Here is a 27744-nt window from a genome sequence, read left to right on the forward strand (position 1 = left end):
CAATGGTGTGATCTCGGCTCACTGCAAGCTCTGTCTCCCAGGTTCATGCCATTCTCCTGCCTCAGCCTCCCAAGTAGCTGGGACTACAGGTGCCCACCACCAGGCCTGGCTAATTTTTTTTGTATTTTTTTAGTAGAGACGGGGTTTCACCGTGTTAGCCAGGATGGTCTCGATCTCCCGACCTCGTGACCCACCCATCTCGGGCTCCCAAAGTGCTAGGATTACATCCTCACTTATATCTTTTTATGTAAAAGCAGGGAGAAGCCTCTCAGAAGATGCTAGAAAACCAACTAATTACTATGAAACCTAGTAAATAAAGCCTTAAACATCTACTTTCCAGTGTAAACTGTATCTCAGGGCAATTAAGTAGTTGGTAAGGGGACGTTTCTCTGCACAGATTTATTCCAGCTAATACATGCAGGAGGTGTAACAGAATGACAATATCAGCATTTTGTAACTGCTGATTAATTAATATATCTAGGCATAATCAATTGCTGGCTCACATCACAAAAAGCCAGATTTTCTGTGCCTCCTAATGGAGGCCCAACTACTACATCTTAAGGATTCCTGTTAAAAACAAAACAAAACAAAACAAAACAAAACAAAACAGAAACTAAAGCAGCCTCTAAATTTTACTATTCCTTTACAGGAAATAAAGTGGACAAAGGCACATGTTAAACAATGTCATACAGATGTAATCAGCAAAGGCCAGTTGGTGGAAAATTCTAAAGGAGAAGCTCGTTTCAACAGATAAGTTTCAATTTCAAACTTTTAATTTCAAATTTCTTACTTTCTAAGATAGCAATAAGACCTTTTACCATATCTGAGATCATTCCTTGTGATAGCTTAGGAAAACTTTGCCCAAGGTCTAAAGATCATTGCCAAAAGATTGGCCCTCCTTACCTTACTAGGCTACTTTGCAAAGTGATATGACAGATCTAAAAGTACTGGAACAACCATTCTGAAGGAAAATCGGGTATATCTAGTAAAACTGAACATGCATGCACCTAACAAATCAGCAATTCTACTTCTAGGTGTTACTTAGAGAAATTCTCACATAATTTAAGTAGGCAAGAATGTTCCATTCAGACTATATTTAATAATAAAAAAGAAATACAACCCAGATGTTCACCAGTAGGGAAAACATAAATAAAATGTGGTATATTCACACAATCAGATGCTATAAAGCTGTTAAAAGTAATAAACTAGAACACAGCTCATGGATTAATAAAAAAATGTAGAGTGAAAAGTTGCAAACTGGTTGATGGAATATGCTACCAAGTACATATGGTATAACAATCTTTTTGATGCATACAGAAATACATGGTGAAATAAAAATGGACTGAAATAATTTCAATGTAATTGATTGTACAATAAAGAGGTATGTATCAAGTAGTATGAAAACACGGATAAGGAGCAAAACCAACCATGCCCCAGTATGGGAAAAGCTCTAAGAAGTGGAAAATTGAAGTGGATCTTAAAGTGAGCAGAATTCTGACAGTGGGAAAGAAGAAGAGATTCTATAAATATAGTGTGGACAAAGGGAAGGGGTTATGTTACAAGATAAACAAGTTTGAAGTGGCTAAAGTATGTTGATACATGAAAGAAAACAGGAGATAAGATTGGTAAGGTGTACTGGGAGCCGATTCTTGTAAAAATGGGTTAACAGTGTCTGGCTTTCTTCTTTGCCCTAAAAAGCGTGAACACTTAGCCAGGCACTGGTAAGCCAGCACTTAGAAAGGCCTAGGTGGGTGGATCACTTGAGCCCAAGAGTTTGAGACCAGCCTGGGCAATGTGGCAAGACCCTGTCTCTACTAAAAAATACAAAAGGTAGCTCGTCATGGTGGTGCACGTCTAGTAGTCCCAGCTACTCTGAAGGCTGAGGTAGGAGAATCGCTGGAGCCCAGGAGGAAGAGACTGCAGTGATCGTGTTCACGCCATTGCACTTCCACCTGGGTGACAAAGCAAGGTCCTGTCTTTAAAAAAAAAAAAAAAAAAAAAAGCAAATCCTGAAAATAACATATCTGGTCTTCGTCATCATTTTTGCTAGCTTCACTCTAGCCTCCTTTCTTTCTTTCCTTCTTCTTTTTTTTTTTTTTTGAGATGGAGTTTCCCTCTTGTTGCCCAGACTGGAGTGCAATAGCATGATCTCGTCTCCTTTCTTTCTCCCAGAATAGGGGCATTCTCTGTGGCTCTCAGAGTTGTCTGCCTGCAAAGTCCAGTCACCCCAAGAAATGATGCGATATCTCTGGCCTAAACTTGGGTTCTGTTCCTCCTCTAACAGTTTCTTGATTATCAATGTTCTTTTAATCAGTGCAGACTTGTGAACAAATCACTCCTGGGATGCTGACAAGCTCTTAAACAGAACAGGGTCAGAGAGTGCTGGTGGTGACAATAAATCATCCCAGTGCACCCCAGCCAATCTCAATCCATCCTCAAGTCGCCTTTAATTCCAACAACTGCCACTTAGCATAGACCACTGGGATTTCCGCCTCCTCAGACGTTCAACTCTAGGTCTCCCCAGGAGGTATCTGCAGCTGCTGGGCAGCAGACTCAATGAGACAACGCCGTGACCATAACCGATTGCTTTGTTGGGAGGGCCATCCTTCCCTAGGATGGGGCAGAGCAATCAATCAGTAATCAGCTGTCTGTCCCCTGATTAAGACATGCTCTGTGCTGGTTATAACACTCTGAGCAGCCACAAAACTGACTGGACTTCCTGATACAAGGTCCCAGATAGAGTCGACTTACGAAAAGTCGTGTTTTCAGACTTGGGAAGTGCAAAAGCCTCTTTCTCTGCTTGGCAACAAAAGCCTCTTTCTAATTCTACTCAGGGTTCTTCCTGGCTATAATTCTTCCTTTCCATGTTCATAGCCAAGACTTCTCTCAAACATAACACTTAATGACAGCTCAAGGGACAGTCTCTGGGATGACAAAATGCTCCATTTGACAGAAGAAACCCTCAGGACTTACATAATTTCCAAAGTACTAATTTGCACAAGGCAGAAAATTAATGTTTTGAGCTCAAACCACTGTAGCATTTATTTACATGACCATGTAAGATTAAGCTGGTTCATGTACACACTCCTCCTTCAGACCTTAGCAACTGAAGCACGTTGAGCATATGTCTGTGTGTGCATGTTGCTTTTCATCTCTGCCATGTCAAAGCACCCTGCGTTCCCACAGCCTAGCAGCCTACTCAGGCTATAATGGATATTCCAAATGTTAGATAAGGTCAGACCACTGTGATTTAAAAAGCATTTCCAAAGCAAGAATTCAAACAGATACTTTCACACCCACATTCACAGCAGCACTATGCACAATACCCAAAAGGTAGAAGAATAAACAAAATGTGGTATGACCATGCAATGAAATACTGTTCAGTCATGAAAAGGAGCAAAATATTAATATATGCCAAAACATGATTGAACTTTGACAACATTATGCTCAGTGAAATAAGCCAGACACAAAAGGACTAGTATATGATTCCACTTGTGTGGGGGTACCTAGAATAGGCAAATTCAGAGACATTACCAGGGGCTGGAGGAAGGGAGAATGGAGAGTTACTGTTTAATGGGTAAATAATTTCTGTTTGGGATGATGAAAAAATTCTGGAAATAGATGGCGGTGATGGATGTACAAACATCGTGAATGTACCAAATGCCACTAAATTGTACACTTAAAATGGTTAAAATGGTAAACTTTATGCTATGTGTATTTTATGATAAAATTGTAAAAAATTTCCCCATGTCTCACACATGTTTACTAATGTGGTGATCTGCCTTCACTAAACTTCCAACATGACTAATAATAACTACTTTGTTCAGTCTCTGGAGCTCAAAGAGGTTTCTTGTCTTTCGTTTTGTTCAGAATAACTACTCTATTTCTAAAAGAAGTAGTACACTATGTCTCTGATATCTTACTGCCTAAAAGATGGACAGAATCTTGAAACTCAGTCAAAGGAGAGATCCTGCTTTCACTCTCATTTGAGGTAGAACATGAGGTTAATTGTGGAGCGGCTGTCTTAGCTGTTCAATATAGGCATAGTACATGGTCTAAGGAGGCCAAGGCCACAGTCCACAAACGGCTTCCGACCTGGGCCATGGCCATGCCTCAGTTCGGGGCTCAGACTAAATGCTGGAGTAAATATGCTACCAATGAAATGTCAGAAAAGAAGGAGTCAAATTATGGTAAAGCCATTTATTAATCTATGTTTGCAGCCAATAAGATAGTTCATAAAAAGTTGAATGATATGGGGACAAGGCTTATGCTGTAATAGTTAGTAAAAAAGCTGGAAGAAAATATACCAAAATGTTGGATGATTATCAGCAGGCTGTAGTATTAAAGGGGATTATTTCCTTTCATTCTTTCATATTTTCCAGTGAGCCCATCCTATCTTTTTAATAGGTCAGTGGTTCTCCAAGTGTGGTACCCAGATGGGCAACACCAGCATCACCTAGGAACTTGCGAGAAATGCAAATTTGGGGGGCCCCTCCCAGACCCCTTCTGAATGAGAAACTCTGGAGTGGAGTAGAGCAATCTGTGCTTTAACAAGCCTTACAGGCAATTCTCAGGCACCCTCAAATTTGAGAAGCACTGTAATGGAATAAAAGTTTTTCTTTTTGTCTGTTTAGTACAAATGCCTTCAACTGTATTCACCATTTCCCAAATCTTGTAAGAACAAATACTGAAACTTGCTTTTCAAAAATTCATAGTGAACAGGTTGTATCCTGTTACTTAGCAGAGAATTAAAGTCCTCCAAGTAACGCAACTCTGAAGGCAGGAGATTTTGCCTGGATAATCAATGAACCCCTGTGAATCAAGACTCAATTTACGCCTGCACTTGGTAAAGGAAGAGAGAAAGAGGGGACTGGGGAAAGTCCAGGCAGGTTCTTGTTTCCCTAAGCTCCAAAATCATCTGAAAGACCAAACCCCATGGTGACTTGTGCCTTAGTCGATGGGGCTCAGAGCTCCGCATGGAAACCTGATGCTATCTTGGCAGCTTGCGGCTCAACTAATGTCTTCTTACTATTGTAGGTGTGATGATAGAAGGGAACTGTCCAATTAGAGATGGACTAGACAGACATAAAACAAAGGGACTGCCCAGGGCTGGCAGAAAGGCCTGCTCCTACCAACTGTAACCAAGACAACAACAAAGAGCTTTAGCTTCAAATGTGGGGAATGAAAGCTGTCCCAGGGACTATGAGGCCATTTCGTTCTAATCCATCAAAATCAAGGTTTCATACAGAAAAGGGGGAAAAAGAGACAGCATTCTGATCCTAAAGCATGCTTAGTTATAGCAAGATCTAGTTTTTAGCAAACTTCTCTGGCCTGTAGTTGTGTCAACTGCTCTGAGCCCACCCTAGCCCAGCCCCTATCATGAAGGCTGAGGAGTGAAGACACAGATGGGGCCTGCCCTGGCCAATTCACGCCATCATAGGGAACTGTTTTCTGAGGAGCTTCAACAGATTCTAGGTTATCAGATACCTTTTGGCTTTACCTCCCCGCTAAAAAGATAAGATGCCCAAATACTGTGGGTTGAAAAATATTCTATCTAGGCTTCCTCATCCCCCATGAAAATTGCCTTTCTGACCCAGCAGGCCCTCAAAGCTTCTAAGAGTTTCGGTGGAACACTGATTTCTGACACGTGATGTCAGCAGGGAAGGGGACAGCAACAGAGGTGGAGGAGGTGGGGAGGGACAGTCACTGTCACTACAACATTCAGCAGAGTCAAGGGACATGGAGAATATGAGGACACTCTACCCAGTACTGGGAACCTAAAGACACAACCAGGTCAACATTCATGGTTTTAGAGGCAGCTTGGTAACTTTTCCTCCACAGTGGACAGAGGGCTCTCAGGGAGAGGCATGAAGGCTGCTACCCAGGCTTGATGCCCGCAGTCTTGCTGCCAGTGGGAGGAGCTCCAGCCAGGAAGGCCAGGACACCTAGAAGGCTTTACCTCCATGATGGGACTGGATGCCAGCACCTTCTCTTCGATGTTGGTTTCACTGGCTGACCCACCAACGGTGGCGAAATAGCGCATGGCATACTTGGCTGATACCGTCTTCCCGGCTCCAGACTCCCCACTGACTATGATGGACTGATTCTTCTCATCTCTGGAAGGAAAAAAGCTCTGATAAGTCATTGGCCATGGAAGGGCTCTGCTGCCATCCAGGGACTCTGTCTGACAAGGGCCTGAGCCTCACCAGGAGCATCTCTCCTACTTTAATGGATAAACGCAGAGGAAGAGTGTAAAAATAGTCTGCCCTCCCCGACACCTGCAAACATCCTGAAAGCAGGAGGAAGAAAGCAATTCTAACAGGGCACAAACTTTCATTTATGGCCTAGAGCGAGAGTGGTGCAGACAACTGGCCACTCTCCTGAGTTCCCACTGGGTGCAGTGCCCCTAGATCACTCCCTTACACACATCCTTTAAGAATTCACAAGCACACACAGACCAGGTGTGGTGGCTCATGCCTGTAATCCCAGCACTTTGGGAGGCCGAGGTGGTGAGTCATGAGGTCAGGAGTTCGAGGCCATCCTGGCTAACATGGTGAAACCCTGTCTCTACTAAAAAACAATACAAAAAAATTAGGTGGGTATGGTGGCACACGCCTGTAGTCCCAGCTACTCGGGAGGCTGAGGCAGAAGGATCGCTTGAACCGAGGAGGCAGAGGTTGCAGTGAGCCGAGATCGTGCCACTGCACTCCAGCGTGGGCAACAGAACAAAACTCCATCTCAAAAAAAAAAAAAAAAAAATTCACAAGCACACACTTTCAGTTATATCATCTCCCCTTTGTTTCCCTAACATTCCCATCTTGTGTCACTGTATACATTACAATTTCTTCAAAAACATGGATCTTTTCTTCTCCTCCTGCATTTGAGCCTAGCATGCCAGCAGATACAGTTTTGAACATTTTTGTTCATATAGGTAGGTCACAAAGGGCATGCTTGTTAGCCACCAAAATAATCTTGCCTCAAGTTTCTCAGAACTTTGATAAAACTATCAATTTCAATAAGTGTGATCTGAGTCAGACAGAACAGAGGGCAGAAAGAACATACTCTACATCAGATAGAAACACCTCTGTAGTTATCCCTTTAAAACAGGTAGTAGGAAGACAGACAAGCAATGGAAAGAGCAGCTCAGTGGGTCTCCAAGGAACATGGATGTCCCTAGCAAGCCATAGAAGCTGGTGGAAGGAGGGCCACGCTGGTGCCAAGAGACCCAGGTTCTAAACCTGTCTTCATTTGGAAAAGAAGGGGGTTAGATTAGATGGATGTTCAAAGCAGGGAGTGAGGACAAATGTTTGGATCGCAGTTTCGGGAAACGGTTTGTAAGTGCTGTATTCCACCACCAACCTCCCATTCACAAACCCACTGTCAAGAGGGCAGGCACTCTGCTTTCACTCCCCAGTGTCTATAACTGTGCCTGGCACAAAGTACAAACTCAATATATATCACTAAACTGGAAGCAACTTAGCTCTCAACTAATCTAACTCCCTTCTTTTCCATATGAAGACAGGTTTAGAACTTGGGTCCCCTGTCACCAGCCTGGCCCTCTTTACACCAGCTCCCATTGCTTCCTAGGGCAGAGTGGGTTAGAAAAGAACAGAGAAGCACCACAGGGGCTTGCCCTGCCTTGCTAACTGTCACCATCAGTAGGCCGTAGCTTATCAGCACAGGGGAATGAATGTCAGCCTCTCTTCTGATCAAGGCTAACAGCTGGAAACACGGTGCAATGATACAAGGGAATGGTCCAGTTAGAGACGGCCTAGACAGAAAAGAAGCAGGCTGGAGGTGGGAGCTGAAGGCAGAGTCATGAGGCAGCTGAGATGAAAAAATCCTTCACTATGAGCTCCTCTTCAAGGTCAGCAAGAAGTGTCCCAGCTCACACAAACGGTTAGCAATGGGGACGGACCTGAGTGGATGTGGGTGGCTAGTAGACACTGTTGAGAAGACAAAACCGAAAAAAATGTATATTTCAAATTTGATACACAACCAACTACTTGAAAATGTATATTGAATCCTACCCAGTATTTGGGGGATAGAATTACCAGTGTCTCTCTGAGATCCCTTGTAGTTCTAAGACATCATTGTAGTCAGAGCATCTGCTTCTCTCTCCTTGCTGCTGTGAAATCTCAACATTGAAAGGTAGCCTCTAAAACAGCCTGGGGATGTTTGTATCACCTCTTCTCATTTGATTTTATAATATATCCCTAAACCTAGAGGATAATGACAGGTGTCACCTCTAATCCTAATATCTTCATTATCAAGTCCTTAGAGAACTGCACAGAGCACAACCATCCCAGGCAACTAAGAACATCACAAGTTTGGCGTTGTACCTCTGAAACAGACAAGTTTGATACCATCTTTAAAACTTCCTGGGTATCTACAATAAGGAGAACTAGATTATAGCAGTGACACCCAAAAGTATAGAGTTATGTCCCAAATTTGTGTGTTCAGCCCCAGATAAATGGATAAGTTTAGAATGTATCTAAGCCTTGATCCTCATCAAAGAACCAGTTAGAATGCAAAAGTATATACTATCCCAAGTACTTAATAAGGATCCCGGGGAAGCAACACACAGATGTCAGGAGGGAATGAATCCCATCAGTGGAGGAGGGGAGATGGGTAAGTGCTGCCAGGCTCCTGCGTCAACACAGCACACACAGGATGCTGGACTACAAGGAGACCCAGTTGACAGGTTACACTCGGCAAAGACAAATGAGGCACACACCAGCGATGCTTGTCACTGTTCACCTACGGCATCAATAAGGGAATTCCCCTGCATATCACTGGGGAGTGACTGGAAAGTCATGCCCTTTTCAGGAAAGAGAGCAACTCATACAAGATGTGGAGAAAAAGTGGGCTCTTCTGAGGGGGTAAGTGGCCAGGAATCAAAAAGGGGGGTAGGTCACGTGACAAGTGTCAAGAATTCAAAAAGAAGGAATCAAGGCAATGGAACAGTAAAACTGGCAGGATGCAAAAGGCAAATTTTGGTGTTCTGATAAAAGTGGACATACATGGCTAAGAAATTATCAAGAGTTATAAAAAGAAATAACCACAAGTTTAAAAAATCTTTACACTTGAGGCTCTTTTGGGGAACAAGTCTTGGAAATCACCAGTAGTGCTAATTCTGCCTAACTTCACGGATGTTAGATCTGATGCTGATATGTAGGCTAAAGTCAGATAAATTCACTTCTTAGACCAACAAGCACCATTCAACAGCTTCCCTAATTCAGAGGTAAAATGTCTGGAAAAATTGATGATTTTTACTTAGCTTTATTGCACTTCTTTTGCGCATACTAGGCACTTCCCTCCCTAGCCTAGGGTAGGGCTGGGCATGTGCCTGTAGTCCCAGGTACTCAGGAGGCTGAGGCAGGAGGATCGCAAGAGCCCATGAGTCCAAAGGCTATGATAAGCTATGATCACGCCACTGGGCAACAGAGCAAGATCTCAACTCTTAAAAAAAATAGAGGGTAGGTGCACATCAGGCATATACACACTATTCTGTAACAGCCTACAAAGTGCAGCGTGCAGCAGCTCTCCCACTGTGTTCTATGTACATATCCACTTTCCTGGAGCTGGAACCCCAGAAATGGACATTAAAGACAGACTTGAACTTGAACCTCGGCCACACCACTGATTAGCTGTCTGACTTTGGACAAAGTAGTTAACTTATTTGACCTTCAGATCATCTCAGTTCAGTCTGTTAGAACTCTGATCCCTGAAGCCCAAGCTCTTCTAAGTAGTCACCATGTTTAAGATACCTAGGTCTCTAATTCATTTTAATACTCCAGCCAGATTAAATTGCTAAAGCACAGTCCTAATCGTATTTTTCCCACTCAAAAAAGTTAAATAACTACTCATTGCTTATCAAATCAAGTCTAAGCTTTTTAGTTGAGCATGTAAACCCTTCTACAATGCATACTCCTAATGCTAAAACCCTTGATAAGTATGGGGTTTTGTGAAAAGGACACTGGGGTTGTAATCTAAAGGATCTGCCGAGTCCTGGTTCTGCTGCCAACAAATTCTTGGTAAGCCACGTACCCACATTATAGAGAATACCTCCCCATCTTATATATTTGCTGCAAGATTGTGAGATGATCTCTACATGTTTTTGTTTTTTGATACAGGATCTCACTCTGTCACCCAGGCTGGAGTACAGTGGCACAATCACAGCTCACTGCAGCCTCAACCTCCTGGGCTCAGGCGATCCCCCAATCACAGCTTCCCAAGTAGCTAGTATTACAGGCATAGGCATAGGCCACCACGTCTGGCTAATTTTTCTATTTTTTGTAGAGATGGGGTTTTGCCATGTTGCCCAGGCTGGTCTTGAACTCCTGAGCTCAAGCAATCTGCCCACCCTGGCCTCCCAAAGTGCTAGAATTACAGGCATGAGCCACTGCCTGGCCTATATTTCTTATAAGATGATGGTATCGAGGTTCAACCCAACAGGACTACTTGTCTTTGATGACCACACACTTTCCCACCACTGCCATTTCTGGTGAATACCTCTACCTGAGGTAACCTTCAATATATATGCTTCTATGCAGTCCTGTCCATGTCCAATGGCTGGACAGTCTGCCCTGACTCCCCACCCAGGCATCCTAGAAGGCAATTATTTCACCAGACTGTAAAGTCCCCCATTACTTGCTTTGTCCTCCTTTTAAGACCTTGTCATATTTCGCCTTCTTTTGAAGTCAGTCCCAGTGAGGTCATTTCACCTGCCGTGTGACTTTGGGTTGCTTCTGTTTTCTGGCCCTCCATCTTTTCATCTCTAAAGTAAAAGGCTGTGACTTGGACTTCCCAAGTGATACTGCCTACCTTTGACATTTGATGATCCTCTGACTAAAATCCTAACAGGAAGTAGGGGTAGGGAAAAGTTTAGTTTCAAACTGTGGCTATTTAGGGCTCGTTAAGGGGGAGATGTTTATAAGTACAGAATCTGACCCAATGTCCTTCAAAAATATAACCAATGTGTGGCTTCATCCATTCACCCCAATGACTTGGCTGGCAACTTGCATCAATCTGCTTTTCAATAAAGCCACCTCTCCTGAGCCCAGTGAAATTCCTTTCATTTAGAGGAAGTAAACCATTGGCAAGGAATTTAGTACTCAGCCATGATTTGGGTCCACATGGTCTTCAGAAAGTCAAACAGCAAAAGGCTCTTGAAGGACTCAGACAAGAGTACAGGAGCCTGAGGTAAGGAACTTAGCCATTCTGCAGCTTCCAGGCAAAAGACCTGACAACCAACACATCCACACACACACTACCTCCCCAGTTCACACTGGCCCTGCCTTCTGTGACACCTGAGAGGCAGGACTTAGCTTCTGCTAAACTACTCTAACTCCTCCTAGAAGTTTCCCACCAAACCACTGCAGTGCTTTAGGCTGATGAGCAAGATCAAGCCCTTCCTCCTCATTTCTGGGTGGTGCCACTGGGAGAGAGAGTGATGCAGGTGGCTGGCAGGGCACCTGAGGTCACTCTGCTCAAAGGAGAGGCCTGCTGATCAGCCAGGGAGGCACCCAGGGAGCTCTGTTTTGAGAAATCCCACTAAGTGTTATCTTGTTTGGGTTTCCTGAGGAGCATAATTTGTCACCTGTGGTCTCCAAACCAGCTATATGTACACAGAACCCACACGGCAGCACTACTCAAAGCATCTCAGAGATGACAAAGCATCCCCAGGAAAGCTCCAGAGGCTTCACTCCCCAGCAACCAGCTTGGCTGTGACCAGTGAGGCCAAGTGTCCCGCTGCAGACTTGGGTGGCACCCGTGGTATCCTCCCTCCTCAAACACCAGGTTCTATCACCCACACTCAGTTCGCACATCACTAAATGAGGGCTCGCTGTTGGCAGGCTCTGTGCTTTCACCTCGAATTCCCAGGGCTCCTGGCATCCAAGCCTATCCCTGGCACCTTCTCTATGTAAGTGGCACCAGTATCTACTCATTCACTCCAGCAAGAAACCTAAGAGGCACTGGGGATTTCTCCCTTTCCCTCAAGCCCTACATTAGCACATCCTATTGAACTTCCCTCCAGGGTGTAGTCTGTTTCCTTCTCTGTACCTTTTAGTCCACACCATCATCATCTCTGGCATACATTACAATAGCAGCTTTCCAGCCTGTACTCTCCTCCTCCTCTAACATGTCCTTCTTATGAAACTTTCTGAAAATGAACATCGGACCATACTTCTCCCTTGCTGTAAGCCTTCCATTGGCATCCCTCTGTCCTCTAAATAAGACCCACATCCACTGTGTTCAAGGCCCTGGGGGACCGAGCACCTCTCTCCAGCTTCAGTGCATGCCACTCTTCTACTGGATATGTTCAAGCCACACAGAGCTTCTTGCTTTATTCTCTCCCACGTTGTAGTGGCCTGAAGCTATCCCAGTTCAAACTGTTAATCCCCTTCTTTGATCTCACAGCTCTTAATGCCTGGTACTCAATCACATCCTGCCTTATGGCAGCTCATCGATAACTGCTGTTTAATGTAATTAACTAACCATTTATCTACATCATGCTCAAATGGTTTATGAGACTCTTAGTATATAGATTTTGCTTAAGATTCATAAGATCACTGGATGCCATTCTTCCCATTTTAAATAAGAGAAAATAGAAGTTTGGAAAGGTCAAATGATGCACCCAGAATTCCTTAGCTAGTGAGACACTGAGCCCGGATTCAAACTCAGGCTTCCATCTCCTTGCACAATTTTCTACCAGGTTATGCTGTATTATCATTATACTCCTGTATCTCTGTATTACCATTACACTCCTTCCTGTATAATAAAGCAGTCTTTAACAAATCCCTCCATAATAAACTTAGCCTCAGTATAAGTTTAAATATGTATTGGGGTCATCGGTGCTGGCTGGCTTGACATCACTTCTCTAGAAGGCCCCCACCACCCAGCTTTAACCATCCTATCTTCATAGCACTCACTATACAGTGTACTAACATTTTCCTCATCTACTTAGTGTTCCTCCCACCCTGGTCTCCCCACTAGAACCTAAATCCTATGATGGTCAGTCTCACATACAAGGACTTGGATGAGTGGTCTGGCACCTGGATTTTAAGAGGAAGTCCTCAGCAAGGGCTGTTATGTATAGCAGTACCGGCTGAGCCCACCATCTGGAGCCCCCTTCGAGTTGTACAAGTTACTGCCTGCAAACTTTGTCGTCCCTGCCCTATGCTCAGCCTTCCATGATTCACCCACAGGAAGGGGACTGACTTGTGTGTGTGGGGAATGGGAGGGAGTTGAGCCTCAGACAGGTACAACTCTATTTACCTGAATTGGAAACTCCCTGAGAGGATGAAGAGGTGGGAACAACACTCACTTAGGCCCAACACACACTATGGTTGCAAAACAGGAAGAAGGGGAAGCCTGGCTTGCCAAGCCACCACAGAAAGGACATCCCATCTCCAAACCGGTCATGAAGCCCCTCTATATCATTTCATCCTCTGTGACAAATCATCTGAAGATTTAGGTGTGTCAACAGAATATATTCTGTTCACTAATGGGATAATCAGTCTACTGCTTCTTGTCTGTGTCTACATGCTCTAATCATATAGTCAACACCATCACCAAAACACAGATCACCGACAATAGTTTTTAAAAAGAAGGACTATGCTAGAGAATACATAGAATTTTAAAATAATTTCTGTCCAACAAAGATACTTGTATAAGTACCATGGAGAGTATTAATACTTGGAAGACAGGGTAGAACAATACAGTGACAATGAATCTTGGAAACAATGGTGACTTAAAATGATAATAGTATATATGGGCCGAGCGCAGTGGCTCACGTCTGTAACCACAGCACTTTGGGAGGCTGAGGCAGGCGGATCACTTGAGGTCAGGAGTTTGAGACCAGCCTGGCCAATATGGTGAAACCCCATCTCTACTAAAAATACAAAAATTAGCTGGGTGTGGTGGTGGGTGCTTGTAATCCCAGCTACTTGGGAGGCTGAGGCAGGAGAATTGCTTGAGCCCGGGAGGCAGAGGTTGCAGTGAGCCGAGATTGCACCACTGCACTCCAGCCTGGGCAATAGAGCAAGACTGTCTCAAACAACAACAACAACAACAACAACTAAATATGGTATATTTTCATGATAAATTCAAACAAGCGAAATGAAACAACAGAATACTAAGAGATACAAACACACAAAACTATATTAATATAAAAAACCTATTATAGTGAGGAAAGTTAGATAGGAGGAAGAGTCCAGTGGAAAGAAAAATCAGATTCGGGGAATGAAAGGTTATGTGGGGAGAGAAAAGTAAGGTTGGGGAACAGAGGTAGGTTAAGATAGCGGTCAAGTCAGATGAGAAGGTATATGGAAAACTACCATAAGTCAGATTTGGGCTCAAAACAGAGCCATATAATTACAATTATTCTAACATTCAAGGGCTTCCTCCCAAGGTTGGGAACACTATAAATAACATTTCTGCTGCAAGAAGGGGCTGGGCCGGAATGTTCCAAGCAAGAGAGTCTACAAACCCTTCCAACAAGACAGCCAGGCCTGAAAGTGGGAAGGAGATGTGTCTCAGGCACCTGGAGGCAGGGCACTTGTGTGAGGGGTTCTCCAGGCCCAAGGACTGAGCAGGTCCTGGGTTCCTGGGGTGAAAATGGCAGAGGGATGTCCTCATGCAGTCTGCCACCAGGTGGTGACATTTTACTCTACCATACCCTCCCTACCAGGGCAGGGCACCACTCAGCCACAGCCCAGAACTGAAGCCAAGCCATTCAGGAAGGCTGTCATGAATATTCACTGGAAACTGTGTAATTGGCATTTGGCAGGTAGAGTCCCAAGTGCCTACTTGGTAAGATGAAAATGAACCTTCTGATAGTGTAAGAGATAAGTACTTAGTACATTTAATATCCAATATCATTTTCCCACTTCAGTTAAACAGTGGCCCTTGGAGTGCTAAGCGCTATTTATAAGCCTCTCAGGTGTAGTGTGATATAGGCAGCAGCGAAATGAATCTGTCCCTTCCTCTTGCTGGCTATTCCCAAGCAGGGCTGTCTCCATCTCAGATGAGATACCATCACAGAAGGAACCCGGGGAGTGCCACCCAGCCCACCCCGTCATGGGCAGACAGGCCAGACAGAGGGAGACAGAGCACTGGTTAGGGCACTCCTCGGTGTAAATGGGAATGTGCCAATTCCCTTGCTCTTAAAATAAGGGTCTGGAAGATTATCCCTAGGATCTCCTGCTACTCCTATATTCTGTGATTCCAGATCCAGGTTATATGGGAGCTGTGTGATACATTCTATATCAACTGAAGTTTATAGAACTGCTAATGTCCAAAATACACTGGAATTCAGAAAGCTGCAGGTTTAGATGAAAGTGAGCAACAGAGGCACGTGTTTCCTGTGATTTTATGCTTTACAGACTTATTCTAATGTTGTCATTAGCTAGGGGTGAACTATGATATACACATACAGAATGTGTAGCCTGTCAGACCAAATAAACATCACTTTTCAAACTCACTTATTTCACTTGTTCTTGGAAACTATTTTGCAGCGAGGGAGTATATTCAAGTATATTCAAATAAAATGATTTTTCCTTGGCCAGTAGTACAGCTGGCATTTCAGCCAGGTGCATGTGAGTCCCTCATTCCAAAACCCATCCTCTTTCTCTATACCACACTGTCTCTTTGGCATGCCACCAGTAAGATACAAGTCTTGTATTCTTCCTTTGATAGATACTGCTTCATCCATACATTTTTTAAAATTTAGGGCATCATGGTGGCCGGGTGCAGTGGCTCACGTCTGTAATCCCAGCACTTTGGGAGGCTGAGGCAGGCAGATCACGAGGTCAGGAGATCGAGACCATCCTGGCTAACATGGTGAAACCCTGACTCTACTAAAAACACCAAAAATTAGCCGGGCGTGGTGGCGGGTGCCTGTAGTCCCAGCTACTCGGGAGGCTGAGGTGGGAGAATGGTGTGAGCCTGGGAGGTGGAGGTTGCAGTGAGCCAAGATCGTGCCACTGCACTCCAGCCTGGGCGACAGATCGTTCCTCACTTCTCCAGGTGGCCTCTGAGGTGATCTCCTCTTCCTTTGTGATTATAACTGCTGCCCACAAGTTGTCCACACTGGTATTTCCCCAACCCAGATACTTCCTCTGAGAGCCAAACACATATGCACAACTGCCCACTGGACAACTACACGCGGAAGGTGCACAGGCGCTCCAAGGCCTGCACGTCCAAAACAGTGCTCTTTAGCTCCCCACCAATCTGTTCCTCATCCTGCCTTCCCGAGGGATGGCTCAGCAATGAGCAGGGAATCTGGGAACTGCCCATGACACCTTTCTCTCCTTTACTGCTTGAGGCCAAGCTGGCTGTACTGCTTTGAATTTTTTTCTAATCCACCCCACGAAGCCCTGTTCCTCCTCCTTTCCCTCCTAGATGCTACCACAGCAGAACTGGTCTTCCCATGACAATTCTATGCCCTACTCAATCCATTCCCCCTCACTGCTGCTGGAAACATATTTCCAAAACACTCATCTGAATGTGTCCAGGCCCTGCTTAGCACCCTTGCACCAGACCCTGTAGTACGGTGGGTATAGTTAGGGCCTCTGGCACTCCAGGCCCTGCACGAGCTGTTCCCAGAGACCATTCCAAGCAGAGGTGCCAGGCTGTGTAAAGAGTGGGACAGCATAGGTAGTGTTCAGGGAAGAGGCAACGCTGACTGCAGAACCATTATTTGCTCACCATAGAGTGGTTTCAACCCTGGCTGTACATTAAGAAGTGCTCGTGGAGCTTAGGAAACTACTTCTGCTGGATCCCACACCAGACCAATTAGATCAAAATCTCTGAGGGGTGAGGCCCAGATATTTGTTTTTAAAATTCCACAAGTGCTTCTAATATTCTACTAGAACATGAGTTCTGCTAGGGTTAAGAAGCACTGCTACAGACTCAGCTTAAGAAATGGGTCACTACATAAACATGTTCAGGAATTGGCGGCAATTCAAATACCTTGTAACTTGTTCATGGTCAACATTAGCCTAATACAATGTACCACTGAACTGAAAGATGAGCTTGAAAAAAACTAAACAGCCTTTAATTTATGAATGTATTAACTGCTCTTCCTGGCTGAAGACCACAGAAACCTTTATTAATTCCAAGTTCTAGCTATTCGCTTATGATAAATCACCTAGAAATACAGACAGTTTCCTCATTAACTGGACTTACATTGTTGACAGCCATACAATTGAAATAATGATGTAGACTGGTCAGCTTTGGATGTCCGAGGTACACAGATGCACAAGCATTAAGTTTCAGGTGCAAATCCTGTTTATCGCCCAGGCCCAATGCAAAGGCCATCCTAGAAAACCTGCCCTGAAAATTCACCAGAAAGAAAGTGCTTCCCCTTCCAGGGAATTATTGCTCAGCACCTGGGTGCCCCTTCTGTGGCTGCTACCTTCTCTTCTCCTGGGTGACACTGACTGCACAGCAGCTGAATGGCTTGTTGAAAGCCATGCTGTAAATTCAGAACCCAAAGTAGACAAAGGTTAGCATTCCTTCCTCCTCCCATGCAAGGACCCTTCAAACACATCATGGGTCCAACCACAGGAGAGGCTGCTTCGCAAACAATCTGCTTCAGACTGAAGGCATTCTAGCAAAGACATAATCAACCTCACAGCTTAGCAGATAATTCATGTAACTGTGGAACTCAGAGCAAGCACACAGTGAGCGCTGGCTGTACTTACCTAAAGCACTCTTTTATTCATGAGTCTCTTTAGTACAATGTCCCAAAGTCTATGGATCCTGAGATACAAATGAATTACATCCATAAGGTTGCTAAACACATCTGAGTCCTTGAAAGACAGACTCGCTTTAGTGGGCCAGAAAAGACCCAATAATGAAAAACAAATCAATCATTCATTAGGCTGGCAGGAAAACTTGCTGACCTCAGAAACATCTCTAACAAAACTAAAATTGAAGAATACTACCCACTTCTTTCAGCCACACCAGTCTTGGAGTGGTAACATCTGGGAAATCCTGGCCTACAGGTCTGAGTATGCCAACTCCATGCCTCCACACAGCACCTTAGGCTTCTGAGGCATCCCTCCCAACTGCACCTACACCCTGAGATTTTAAGATGACAAATGACACCATTTCAATAGATGAGAAAATGACACTTATGTCAAGCACTGAGCTTCTGCAATAGCAGCCTCAGGCCAAAAACAGCCAGCCCTCTTGAGAGAATTAAGATTCCCTCACTAACTTGGGCTCAGTGAGATGGTAACCCAAGATCTTGCTTGTAGTAATTCCAATGGATTACTCACCTCCCTGCCCTCTCTCAAGTGTCCTTTTATACAGCACAGATGTAAGTGGCCAAGAGTTAGCAATAAAATAGTAGACTTAGGTAACACAGACAACCAAAACTCACAATCATTATCTGTTCTATCCGACTTCAAGATCACATGCGAAACCTCAGTTTTCCCTTCCGACAACATGAGGCAGGTCAGAAAACACTCACTCGCTTCACAGAGACGGTAACAGTACAGAGCCAAAGAGATTTATCCAAAGCTTGGGTCTCCCTGGCAGGACCCAGTGCTGCTCCTTCCCCCTCCACTGTCTAGCCCAGCAGAGGGGCTGGCAGGGAGAACTTCCCACAGGTTACAGCCTCAGGTGCCCCTGGGTATGCTTGCTGAGTCACCATGGACAAGAATCCAAGACACAGAACTCTACTTCCAAGTCAGGAATCTTTGACCCCCTCAATTGTGGTCAATTTCTCTAGCTTCTTCCTTCAAATTCTTTACTTAAAAAAGTAGTAAAACCAGGTTGTATCATAAAAATGACATTGAGGTGGGCAGTGTTAGGAAGAGAAACCCGGGGCCCAAAGGGCTCACAGTTAAGAGAAGCAGTAGCAGAAAAACTGATTAAGTAGTAAATACTTTGTTTTACAAATGTCTACATAAAAAAAGTCCCAAAATTATGGAGAAAATGGATGAGAAAGGAAAAAAAAAAACCAAAAACAACTACGGGTATGGTTAACTTACAACAGAAGCTATACAGTGTTATTTATTAATGATAATGCAGTGGTCTTCTTTAAAAAGACTTTGAAAGGGCATTTCCACCTCAGGCAAGTTATTTCATTTCTGTAAAACTTGGTTTCCTCATTTGTAAGAGAAAGTATTAACGATCCCTTAATTCTCTCATTATGGGTTGTGGTGAGGTGTGTAAGGTGCCATCAGATTGGGCGAGATACAGCCTACAATTTGGTGACATTAGTTCACTGTAATGCGGCACCTACCGCCCTATCTCCCACAGTAAATGAAGCCCAGACTCTCCTTACAGATCTGTCAGAGCTTTTTAAGTGTCCCCACTGTACCATTCTGGCTGGATGAGGAGCCCAAAGGGGACAGCTGCTATTTTACATGAAGTGTTTTCTCTCCCTGTAGGATGGGAAGGATGTCTGTTCTACCCAAGTACCTACAAACATCTTGGCCCCAAGGGAATGAAGGTGGGGTTCAGCTGTTCCATCCATTAGGCAATTTTTTACTGCACAGCTCCCTTGCGTAAAATTTTAAGCTGTGTAACTAAGTGTAAGAAAAGTGCTCCCTTGAGGGGCTGATGTTCAAGTAAGGGGCCATGCCTAGCACGTCTAAGACAAAGAGAACCATCTGTGTCAAAATAGACTGTCAACAATCTGAGGGCTCAGAGAAGATGACCCTGGGGGAAGTCTCCTGGAATTGGGGGTCTTGTTAGATTTCAAAATGTTAACAGCCCTAAGGTTGACCTTGACCAAGAATTAGAAGTTTGTACAGACAGAAGGGAAGCTGAAAGATAGGAATTCCCTCTGCAGTGGGTTCACGGGACAGGGATCAGGGGGCTGAACCAAAGACAGAAATGTGTGGGCTTTTTCTCTGGGAGGAAAATTTTGGGTACAAACAAGTTCTTAACTATCTTGTGCACTGGAGAGAAATGAACCCCTCTGACCTAGTGAACTTCATTTTTGATCAAAAATTAAACTATGGCTTTCCCCATGAGTAGGGGAACTGTTTTATTTGACCACTCCTTTGGCTGGGTAATGTAATGAAAGCAATCTTCAAATATTTCCAGGATCAGAATTTGCTTGTTTTGCTTAAATTTTTTCTTAAACTATTCTGGGTGTTCCTTTAATAATTTTAATTCTTGAAATCTGACTATTTTCAGTAATAGTTATACGAAGTCCCTTAACATTTGTAAAATCCCAAAAGGTGAAATTTTTTAAGTGTTCTTTAGCATTTTATTAGTGTCATCTGTCAAAATCTACAGGCATTTTCAGTTTTAAGTTAAATATTCTGTTGGCGCAGCAGGTGTGCCCAGGGCAAGGGAAGCTGGCTTCCTGGTAGTTGACAATTATCTTCTTTGGGGACACATGAAGTCACGCCACATTATCTCATCCCAATACAGCTTCCAAGGCCCCAACCTTCTGCGCCATCGAGGTGAGCAAGCACCTCCTCCAGGTGCTTGCAGTAGCCTCTGCTGAATAAACAGCTCCTGTTGTAAGCAGCACGTCCTGCCTGTTAGGAGCTCTCTGGTATGAGCACTGTGATTGTGCTCCATGGGATATTTGGTAAGGGCTGATCTGGAACATATTAAGATTCTTGCTGGAACCAGAGTCACCTCCAGTCCTGGTCATCTTGAGCACTATGGGCTCCAAGACCAGGCTGGAAAGCCTACCTCGAAAACCTGTTCAGCAATCACAATTTGGTGATACATTTTGCAGAGCCATCTTACAGATTCCCAACTGGTAGAGAAGTAACACAGGGAAAGGGCCAAAGATGGGAGGTATCAGACAGTAGGCAAGGCCTTCAGATCCCAGGAAAGCATGATCAGAGTGCCATGCAACCCAGAACTTGAGGGATCTGCTGGCCAGTTGATTAACTGTTTCATTAATCTCATTCTTTTTCTTTTTCTTTTGTTTGCCTTACTATGCCTGACTCTCAATTCCACCAAAATAGATATTAACCCATGATCCAATCCTGTGTGAACCCAATTCCTAAGGGTTTAAGCGCTCATTTTATATTTAATAAAACTTAGAGTTTAAAGGCTGGCATCTAATTTGGAGAAACCCCTTTTAAAATAAAAAGGTAGATTTATTTCCATATTGGTTAGCATGTGCAGTAACTGAATTCTTTAACATAATGTGTATCTATGAAATACAAACCAAACTTCTTGGACAGGATTCTTTACAATGTGTATTATTCACACCTACCTCTGCCCTTGTCCCACCTGTCGCAATCTCACTTTATCCAATCTAGGCTCAAATGATACCATCTAAGAGACATTTTTCTTGTCCACCTTCTCTAAAATATCTTCTCCAAATCTGTCACTTTGCCTTATTTATGGTGACATCTGAGATGTAATTCATATATCATACAATTCACCCATTTAAAATATACAATTCAAAGGTGCTTACAGAGTTGTGCAACCATCACAATAGAACATTTTCATCACTCCCAAGAGAAACCCCACACCCATTACCAGTTGCTTCTCATTGCCTACCAATCCCCACACCTTGCCCTAAACCAACCCCCGACCCCCAGCTTGTGTCTACCCCTATACCAAATCTGTCCTTCTTCCTACACTACCCCATCCCTAACTCCTAACCCCTAAAGCTACCCCTACCCCAAATTTAACCCTACCCCCTTCACCCCATCTCTACCCCTATCTTAAATCTACTCCACCAATCTACCCTACCATCCCCTACATTAATCTACTTTCTGTACCTACAGATTTTCCTCTTTGGGACATTTCACATAAATGGAATGAATAGAATATGTGGTCTTTTGTGACTAACTTATTTACCTTAGCATAATTTTTCGTTTTGTTTTTGTTTTTTTGAGACAGGGTCTCACTCTGTCACCCAGACTGGAGTGCAGCGGCATGATCTCAGCTCACTGCAACCTCCACCTCCTGGGCTCAAGTGATTCTCCTGCCTCAGCCTCCTGAGTGGCTGGGATTACAGGCACGTGCCACTACTGTCCGGCTAAATTTTTTTTTTGTATTTTTAGTAGAGACGGGGTTTCACCATGTTAGCCAGGCTAATCTTGAACTCCTGAACTCAAATGATCCACCCGCCTTGGCCTCCCAAAGTGCTGGGATTACAGGCGTGGGCCACCGCGCCTGGCTACCTTAGCATAATTTTTCAAGGGTTCATCATGTTGTAGGATGTATCCATACTTCATTCGTTTTTATAGCCAAACAATATAATATCTCATTGTAAGGAGAGATTATATTTTAATTTTTTAGCTGATAGACATTTGGGTTGTTTTCACTTTTTGACCATTACGAATAATGCTACTATAAATATTCATGAAGAAGCATTTATGTGAGCATGTGTTTTCATTTTTCTTGGGTTAAATGTTTTATAGGTATAATAGTAGCTTTGTGAATTTTCTTGAAGGACAGTTGTTGAAAATCTCATACTTTGAGCCCATCAAAATCTAATTGTTAAATCAAAAGATGAGACACAGCATACTGTTCAGAAATCATTCCAATCACTATTCCCTAAATAAGCTGTGATACCATGTAATACCATTCATCATTAGACTGGTTTAACGTTCTTCACTCCCAGAAACGCCAGTTAACATTAAATTCTAATTAATTGCCTATAGAAATTTTCAAGTATTCAAGTGTACTTTAAACACAGAAACAAATTTAGGGATTTAAATATGATTATTTGGGTAGTTGTTTCTGTTTCTTGCATGTGACTCAAATATGAGTTAAATGGGTCTCTTTTAAGTGTTTTTTTCTCCAGTCACTCAGCCCTTTCAAAAGAAATATTTTTAATACATATTTTTAAGAGACAGGGTCTGGCTGTCTTGTCCAGGCTGGATGGCTATTCACAGTTGTGGTCATAGCTCACCACAGCCTAGCACTCCTGGCTTCAAGCAATCTCCTGCTACCTTAGCCTCCTGAGTAGTTGGGGTTACAGGTACATGCCACCATGCCCAGCTAGTCACTCATATCCTTTTGCTTGCTCATACATATACTCATTTTTTTTTTTGCTTGATGATACAGTCTAACTTATGTTATAAAGAACTTTGCATTTGCATGTATATTTTCTGCATGTCTCCACCTCTTTTTAAAGACATGTTAAGATCTTAACTTCTTAAATTGTTCATTCCTTATATGCTATAAACTGTCTAGAGAAGCCTTCGCAATCTTTAAAATGTCAACATGAGGACTTTTAAACTGGATTAATATGGTCAAGGCAAGCTTTATGAAAATAATAATAGCTAACTCTCATATAGCACCTTCCGGGTAGGCACTTTCTGTATATCAATTGATCATCAGAACAACCCTAGGAATAAAGTCCTATTATCATCCCCATGCTACAGATAAGGAAACAGAGAGCTGGTATCACTTGCCCGAGGTCACACAGCTGGTTACTGGGCCAGCTAGCTCTGGCATCCAGGCTCTAAGCTATCACATCACACTGCTTCTTACGATGATAAAGGGGGATGCTAGCATCACATCTTAACACACGGTTTTAGTGGGCAGCCATTTCAACTACTACTCTCAAGCTAAGAAAGGTGGATTTAATAAGCATTTTTAAGAATCACAAGAAAGAAGGGAGGAGGGGAAGAAAAAAGAAAAGTAGGTAGAGATAGATATCCCAAGCTAACTAAAGAGGTAGCACTTTTCTCTTACCAGCCGGGATGAAGATCTATTCCCCAGTCTACATGATTGCCCACTTACACTATTGGACTTCACTTTTTGAAGGAAGAATAATGTGAAACCATGTTACACTCCAGAGCCATTTATTATCCACCCGGGAGGCAAGACAGCAAATCTCACACAGCACAGTCACAACTGACCACTAAATGAAACCTCATTGACATTTGAAAAGAGAAAAAGTTCATAAACGTGCTTTAAAGATACACCATAATCACGTAACTAGTAGAGAAACCACAAGCTATTACGTAATATAAACCTATAGAAGTCACAGTTCCATCCTTATTATTTTCCTTGCAGTTTTTATGAGATGGGTAACGACTAAGCCACAGTGAGAAGGCACAACCTGCTCAGTGGGTGAGTCAGCCCCTGCTACCCTCCCCACTTCCCTCCCAGATCATCTTGGGATCCAATCACACCTGTGCTGCTCATGCTGGCTACTCTATGCTATTCTACAAATACAATCCTCTATTTCGGATCTATCTCACCCAGCAAACTCTTTAATTCAGTGGTCCAGCCTCCAGAGCCCAGCATTCTGCTAGCTATTTCTTTGAAAAACAGTCACTCACACAAAACTAAATTGCCATAATGGCTTGATGTGATGTCCATCTTGGCCAAGACCATGAGGAGGTTAGGATTCAAGGTCTTTCTCAGTTCATGTCAAGACAACAGTGAGCAGAACTGGGGTCTAATACTGACCCAGGGATTTTGCCATTTTACTAAAGATTAGAATGAGCACAAGACTGGGAGTCTCGTACCTGGTGGCCTCAACACAAATTCAAGGCAGGGCCCAGGGGGAAGTCCCTTTTCCTCCCTGGTACTCAATTTCGTCTGCTTTAAAATAAAAGAATTGGACCAAAAAATATCTAAGGATCCTTCCAGCTGTCAAGGTCTCTGGCTGTGTCCCTCTTTCTCTTGCATGATCTGTCTACCCTACCTATGACAAGTTCAAGCTAACCTGGGTGAGAGGGTCTGTGGTCACAGACCAGGGCATGCTTGATGAGTCCACAAGCATTACACACTGATGGCTGTGTCTTCAACATCACACTCCAGCTCACCAAGCTCATCTACCCTAGGCTACTTAGCAAAGCCCGCAGCTCCACACCCTACCCTCAGTCACCTGTCTCATGAGAGACACAATCATTTCATCCAGCCACCCACCCACCTTTGCATCGACTATGCATCAGCTCACAGCATACATTGCAGGCTCAGGTTCACACTTTCTTCTCCAAGTGACTTGATCCTATCTCCACTCCCCAGGGATTTGCCAGGGACATCAACATCATCAGAAACATTAAACACTCATTATGCATCCAACATTTTAGTATCTACTATGCATTAAGATGACAAGAAAAGGCCTGGAACAGTCCCTCAACTTCCCACCACCACATGCACCAACCTTCCTGCAGCAGCTCCTAGCTTTCCTCCTCCCCTTAAGATGGGAAGAACTCTGCCTTCTTATGGATCAAAATTCCACCATCTGAGCTCTGGATCCTACCTGAATGTCGGGACTCCAATCTAATAGTGACCCCCTTTCTCTGCCTCCCATTCTCCCAGCTTCAACCTCCCTGCCTACAGGTTCCTTCTCAACAGCATGTTCAATGCTGAAATCATTTACCTACAATGACCACAACAGTGAGGGGGATGGACCCAGGAGTCAGAAGACACGCAGCAAGGATGTGGCTCATGCCAAGGTGGCAGCAGCAACCAGGTGGAGGAGACGGCCCTGAACTCAGGCAGCAGGGGTAGAAATCGAAGGCAACAGACCCAAGTCACATTTGAGAGGTGTGGCATAGATGACTTTCTCTATCAGAAAATATATGTTTTAATAGTTTCTGACTCAGCTAAACAAAGTGCTAGGCCAGGGAGATGGATGTTTTTAGGTAGGAGAATCTGTGGACAGTCATCTAACTTGTATTATATAATTACATACCTACTCAGAATTTTAAAAGCTGCTCTGTTTCTAGGGCAGAAATTGATACACAGGGCATTCCTGTAGCTCAAACTGTATGTCTACCCAGCAGCTGCCCACATGGAGCACACAGAGTGTGCAGAGGTACACTAAGAACATGGTGTAGCAAACCTATGAAATCCACACTGGTTCTGCACTCCCAGTGCACACAGAGGAACATATATGCACACACAAGCATAATTACCTGCACTGCCATCCTCCTCTGAGGAGCCATTGAGTGTCAAACAGGTCGGCTCACACAGGGCCTCCGAGGAGATCCTGCCATGCCACAGCTGTGAAAACCTCCCACTGGATGGAGCAAATTATTTAGTGCAAGCCTGGCAACACTTTGGAGGACAGCTAGAAACACAGGTTCTCCAGATTCAATCCATGGAGAGAGACACAAGAATTGAACAGCAAGAACCCTGGAGTAAGAGGCGGGAGAACCAGGTTCCAGCACTAGTTCTGCCACTCACGAACTTGGTGCCTTTGGCCATCACTCTACCTCTCAGGGCCTCAGCTCTCAAGAGGGGATATAATAAAGGCTGCCCTTCCACAATCCTGGAGTTACGGCAAGAGTCATGAGGCAAGGGAGAGAAAAGAGGTCTGAAAATTAAAAGGCAGTATAATGTGAGTTACAAGAAGTATTAAAGATCAGTTTGGGTGTCACGCTCTGTCTGATGGGAGGCCATTCTTAGATGCCCAGGACTGTCCCTCACGTTGCAGGTTCTTCTGCATCCTAACCAATGCCCAATCTATGTGGTCCTTCTCCACAATACCCCATCCCCTCTGCGTAAAAAAAAAAAAAAAAATCTTACAAGCATTTCAAATTGCCCTAAGGAGGAAGCACCACTCCCAGCTGAGATTCACTCTCTAGACCAGATTTCTTACTTGTACATTCCTCCTTCTCTACCAGATCTATGTTAACATTCCTTTTGGGGTTAGATCTGGGAAGTTCTCTCCTCCCTAACAATCTCTCCTTGATTGACATCATCCATTCCCAAGGCTTTAAGTACCATCTACAGGTCAAGACCTGTTTTACCTGCATTGTACAGTGACTAGACAGCTGTACTTGGATGTCAGAAGCAGGGTAGGAAATTCTTAGACATAACAGGTTCCAGATTAACTCTTTGATTTTCACCCCAGGAGTGTCTCTTCCCTCCCTCCCTCCCCACCATTTTCTCAGAGTCAGCAAATAGAACTTCCATCTACCTAGTTTCCCAAGCCAAAAACCCAGAAGTGCCCCAAGCCAGTTAACAGCATACAGTCTAGAGTTAGGGTGCCCAAGTTCACATCATGTTTGCCAACTGCCAGCAATGTGCCTTAGGGAAGATGTATAACTCTGCTGTGATTCCATTGCCAAATCGATAAAATTGAGATACTGTTCTAATGGCAATTAAATAACATTCATATATCACTTATGATACTAAGAAACATTCCCTCTTATTACACATATCAAAGCAGGGAAATATTTTTGAAATACATTAATACACTTTTCTCTTCCACATTTCTTTTATTATGACATTCTCCTTCCTCAACTCAAGGCATTAATTTGTCTCAAGTGGATTAGGATTATTATAGTAAGAAGGCAAAGACAAGGGACAAATGCCACAGAGTTCAACTTCTGACGATCAAAACAGGATTTTTGGTTCTCATCATGATAATTGTCTTGAAATCCTGCCTGCTGCCGTGGAGAAAGGAACATTCAAAAGTTTGTTAGATTCCTACTCAGATATCAAGAGTGAGGTTTAAGGAATATGAATTTTGCACCACGGTCAGAGAGAATTCAGGATGTAAAGTGACAGAAGTCCTGCTTGCCACAGGGGACTGGGAGGGAAGTCTGAAGGAAGGGTCACAGAGGAACCAAGGGAAGCATCCAGTGTCCTCACTCCCCACGCAGGCCCTTTACCCCCACCTCCTGGTTCTAGGACAGGTTTAAGGGAATCCCCGGACCAGACTAAGGAAGAAGCCCAGCCTAAAGTGGGAAGCTAAGTTCAGCTTTGGTAGGCTGCTGTTTAAGATAACAGCAGACCAGCATTGTTGGAGGAGGCAACTGACAAACCCATAGATGGGACTAGGGGCAGGATGGGAGGTGGAATTTGCTGCTTTGTCAAAGTTAC

General features: G+C 43.8%; 1 protein-coding gene across 3 annotated transcripts in view; it reads right to left on the reverse strand.

Moving 5' to 3' along the window:
- Positions 1-27744, reverse strand: part of MYO5B (myosin VB) — a 371041-nt gene that overhangs the window by 169883 nt on the left and 173414 nt on the right. For all 3 annotated transcript variants that reach the window (XM_003953284.6, XM_016933688.4, XM_054671932.2), the window contains exon 5: positions 5960-6116. In XM_003953284.6, coding sequence (XP_003953333.4) covers positions 5960-6116 — 157 coding nt within the window. The remainder of the gene's footprint in view (positions 1-5959; positions 6117-27744) is intronic.

The sequence above is a fragment of the Pan troglodytes genome, chromosome 17 (assembly GCF_028858775.2).
Source record: "Pan troglodytes isolate AG18354 chromosome 17, NHGRI_mPanTro3-v2.0_pri, whole genome shotgun sequence".
Taxonomy (NCBI): Eukaryota; Metazoa; Chordata; class Mammalia; order Primates; family Hominidae; genus Pan; species Pan troglodytes.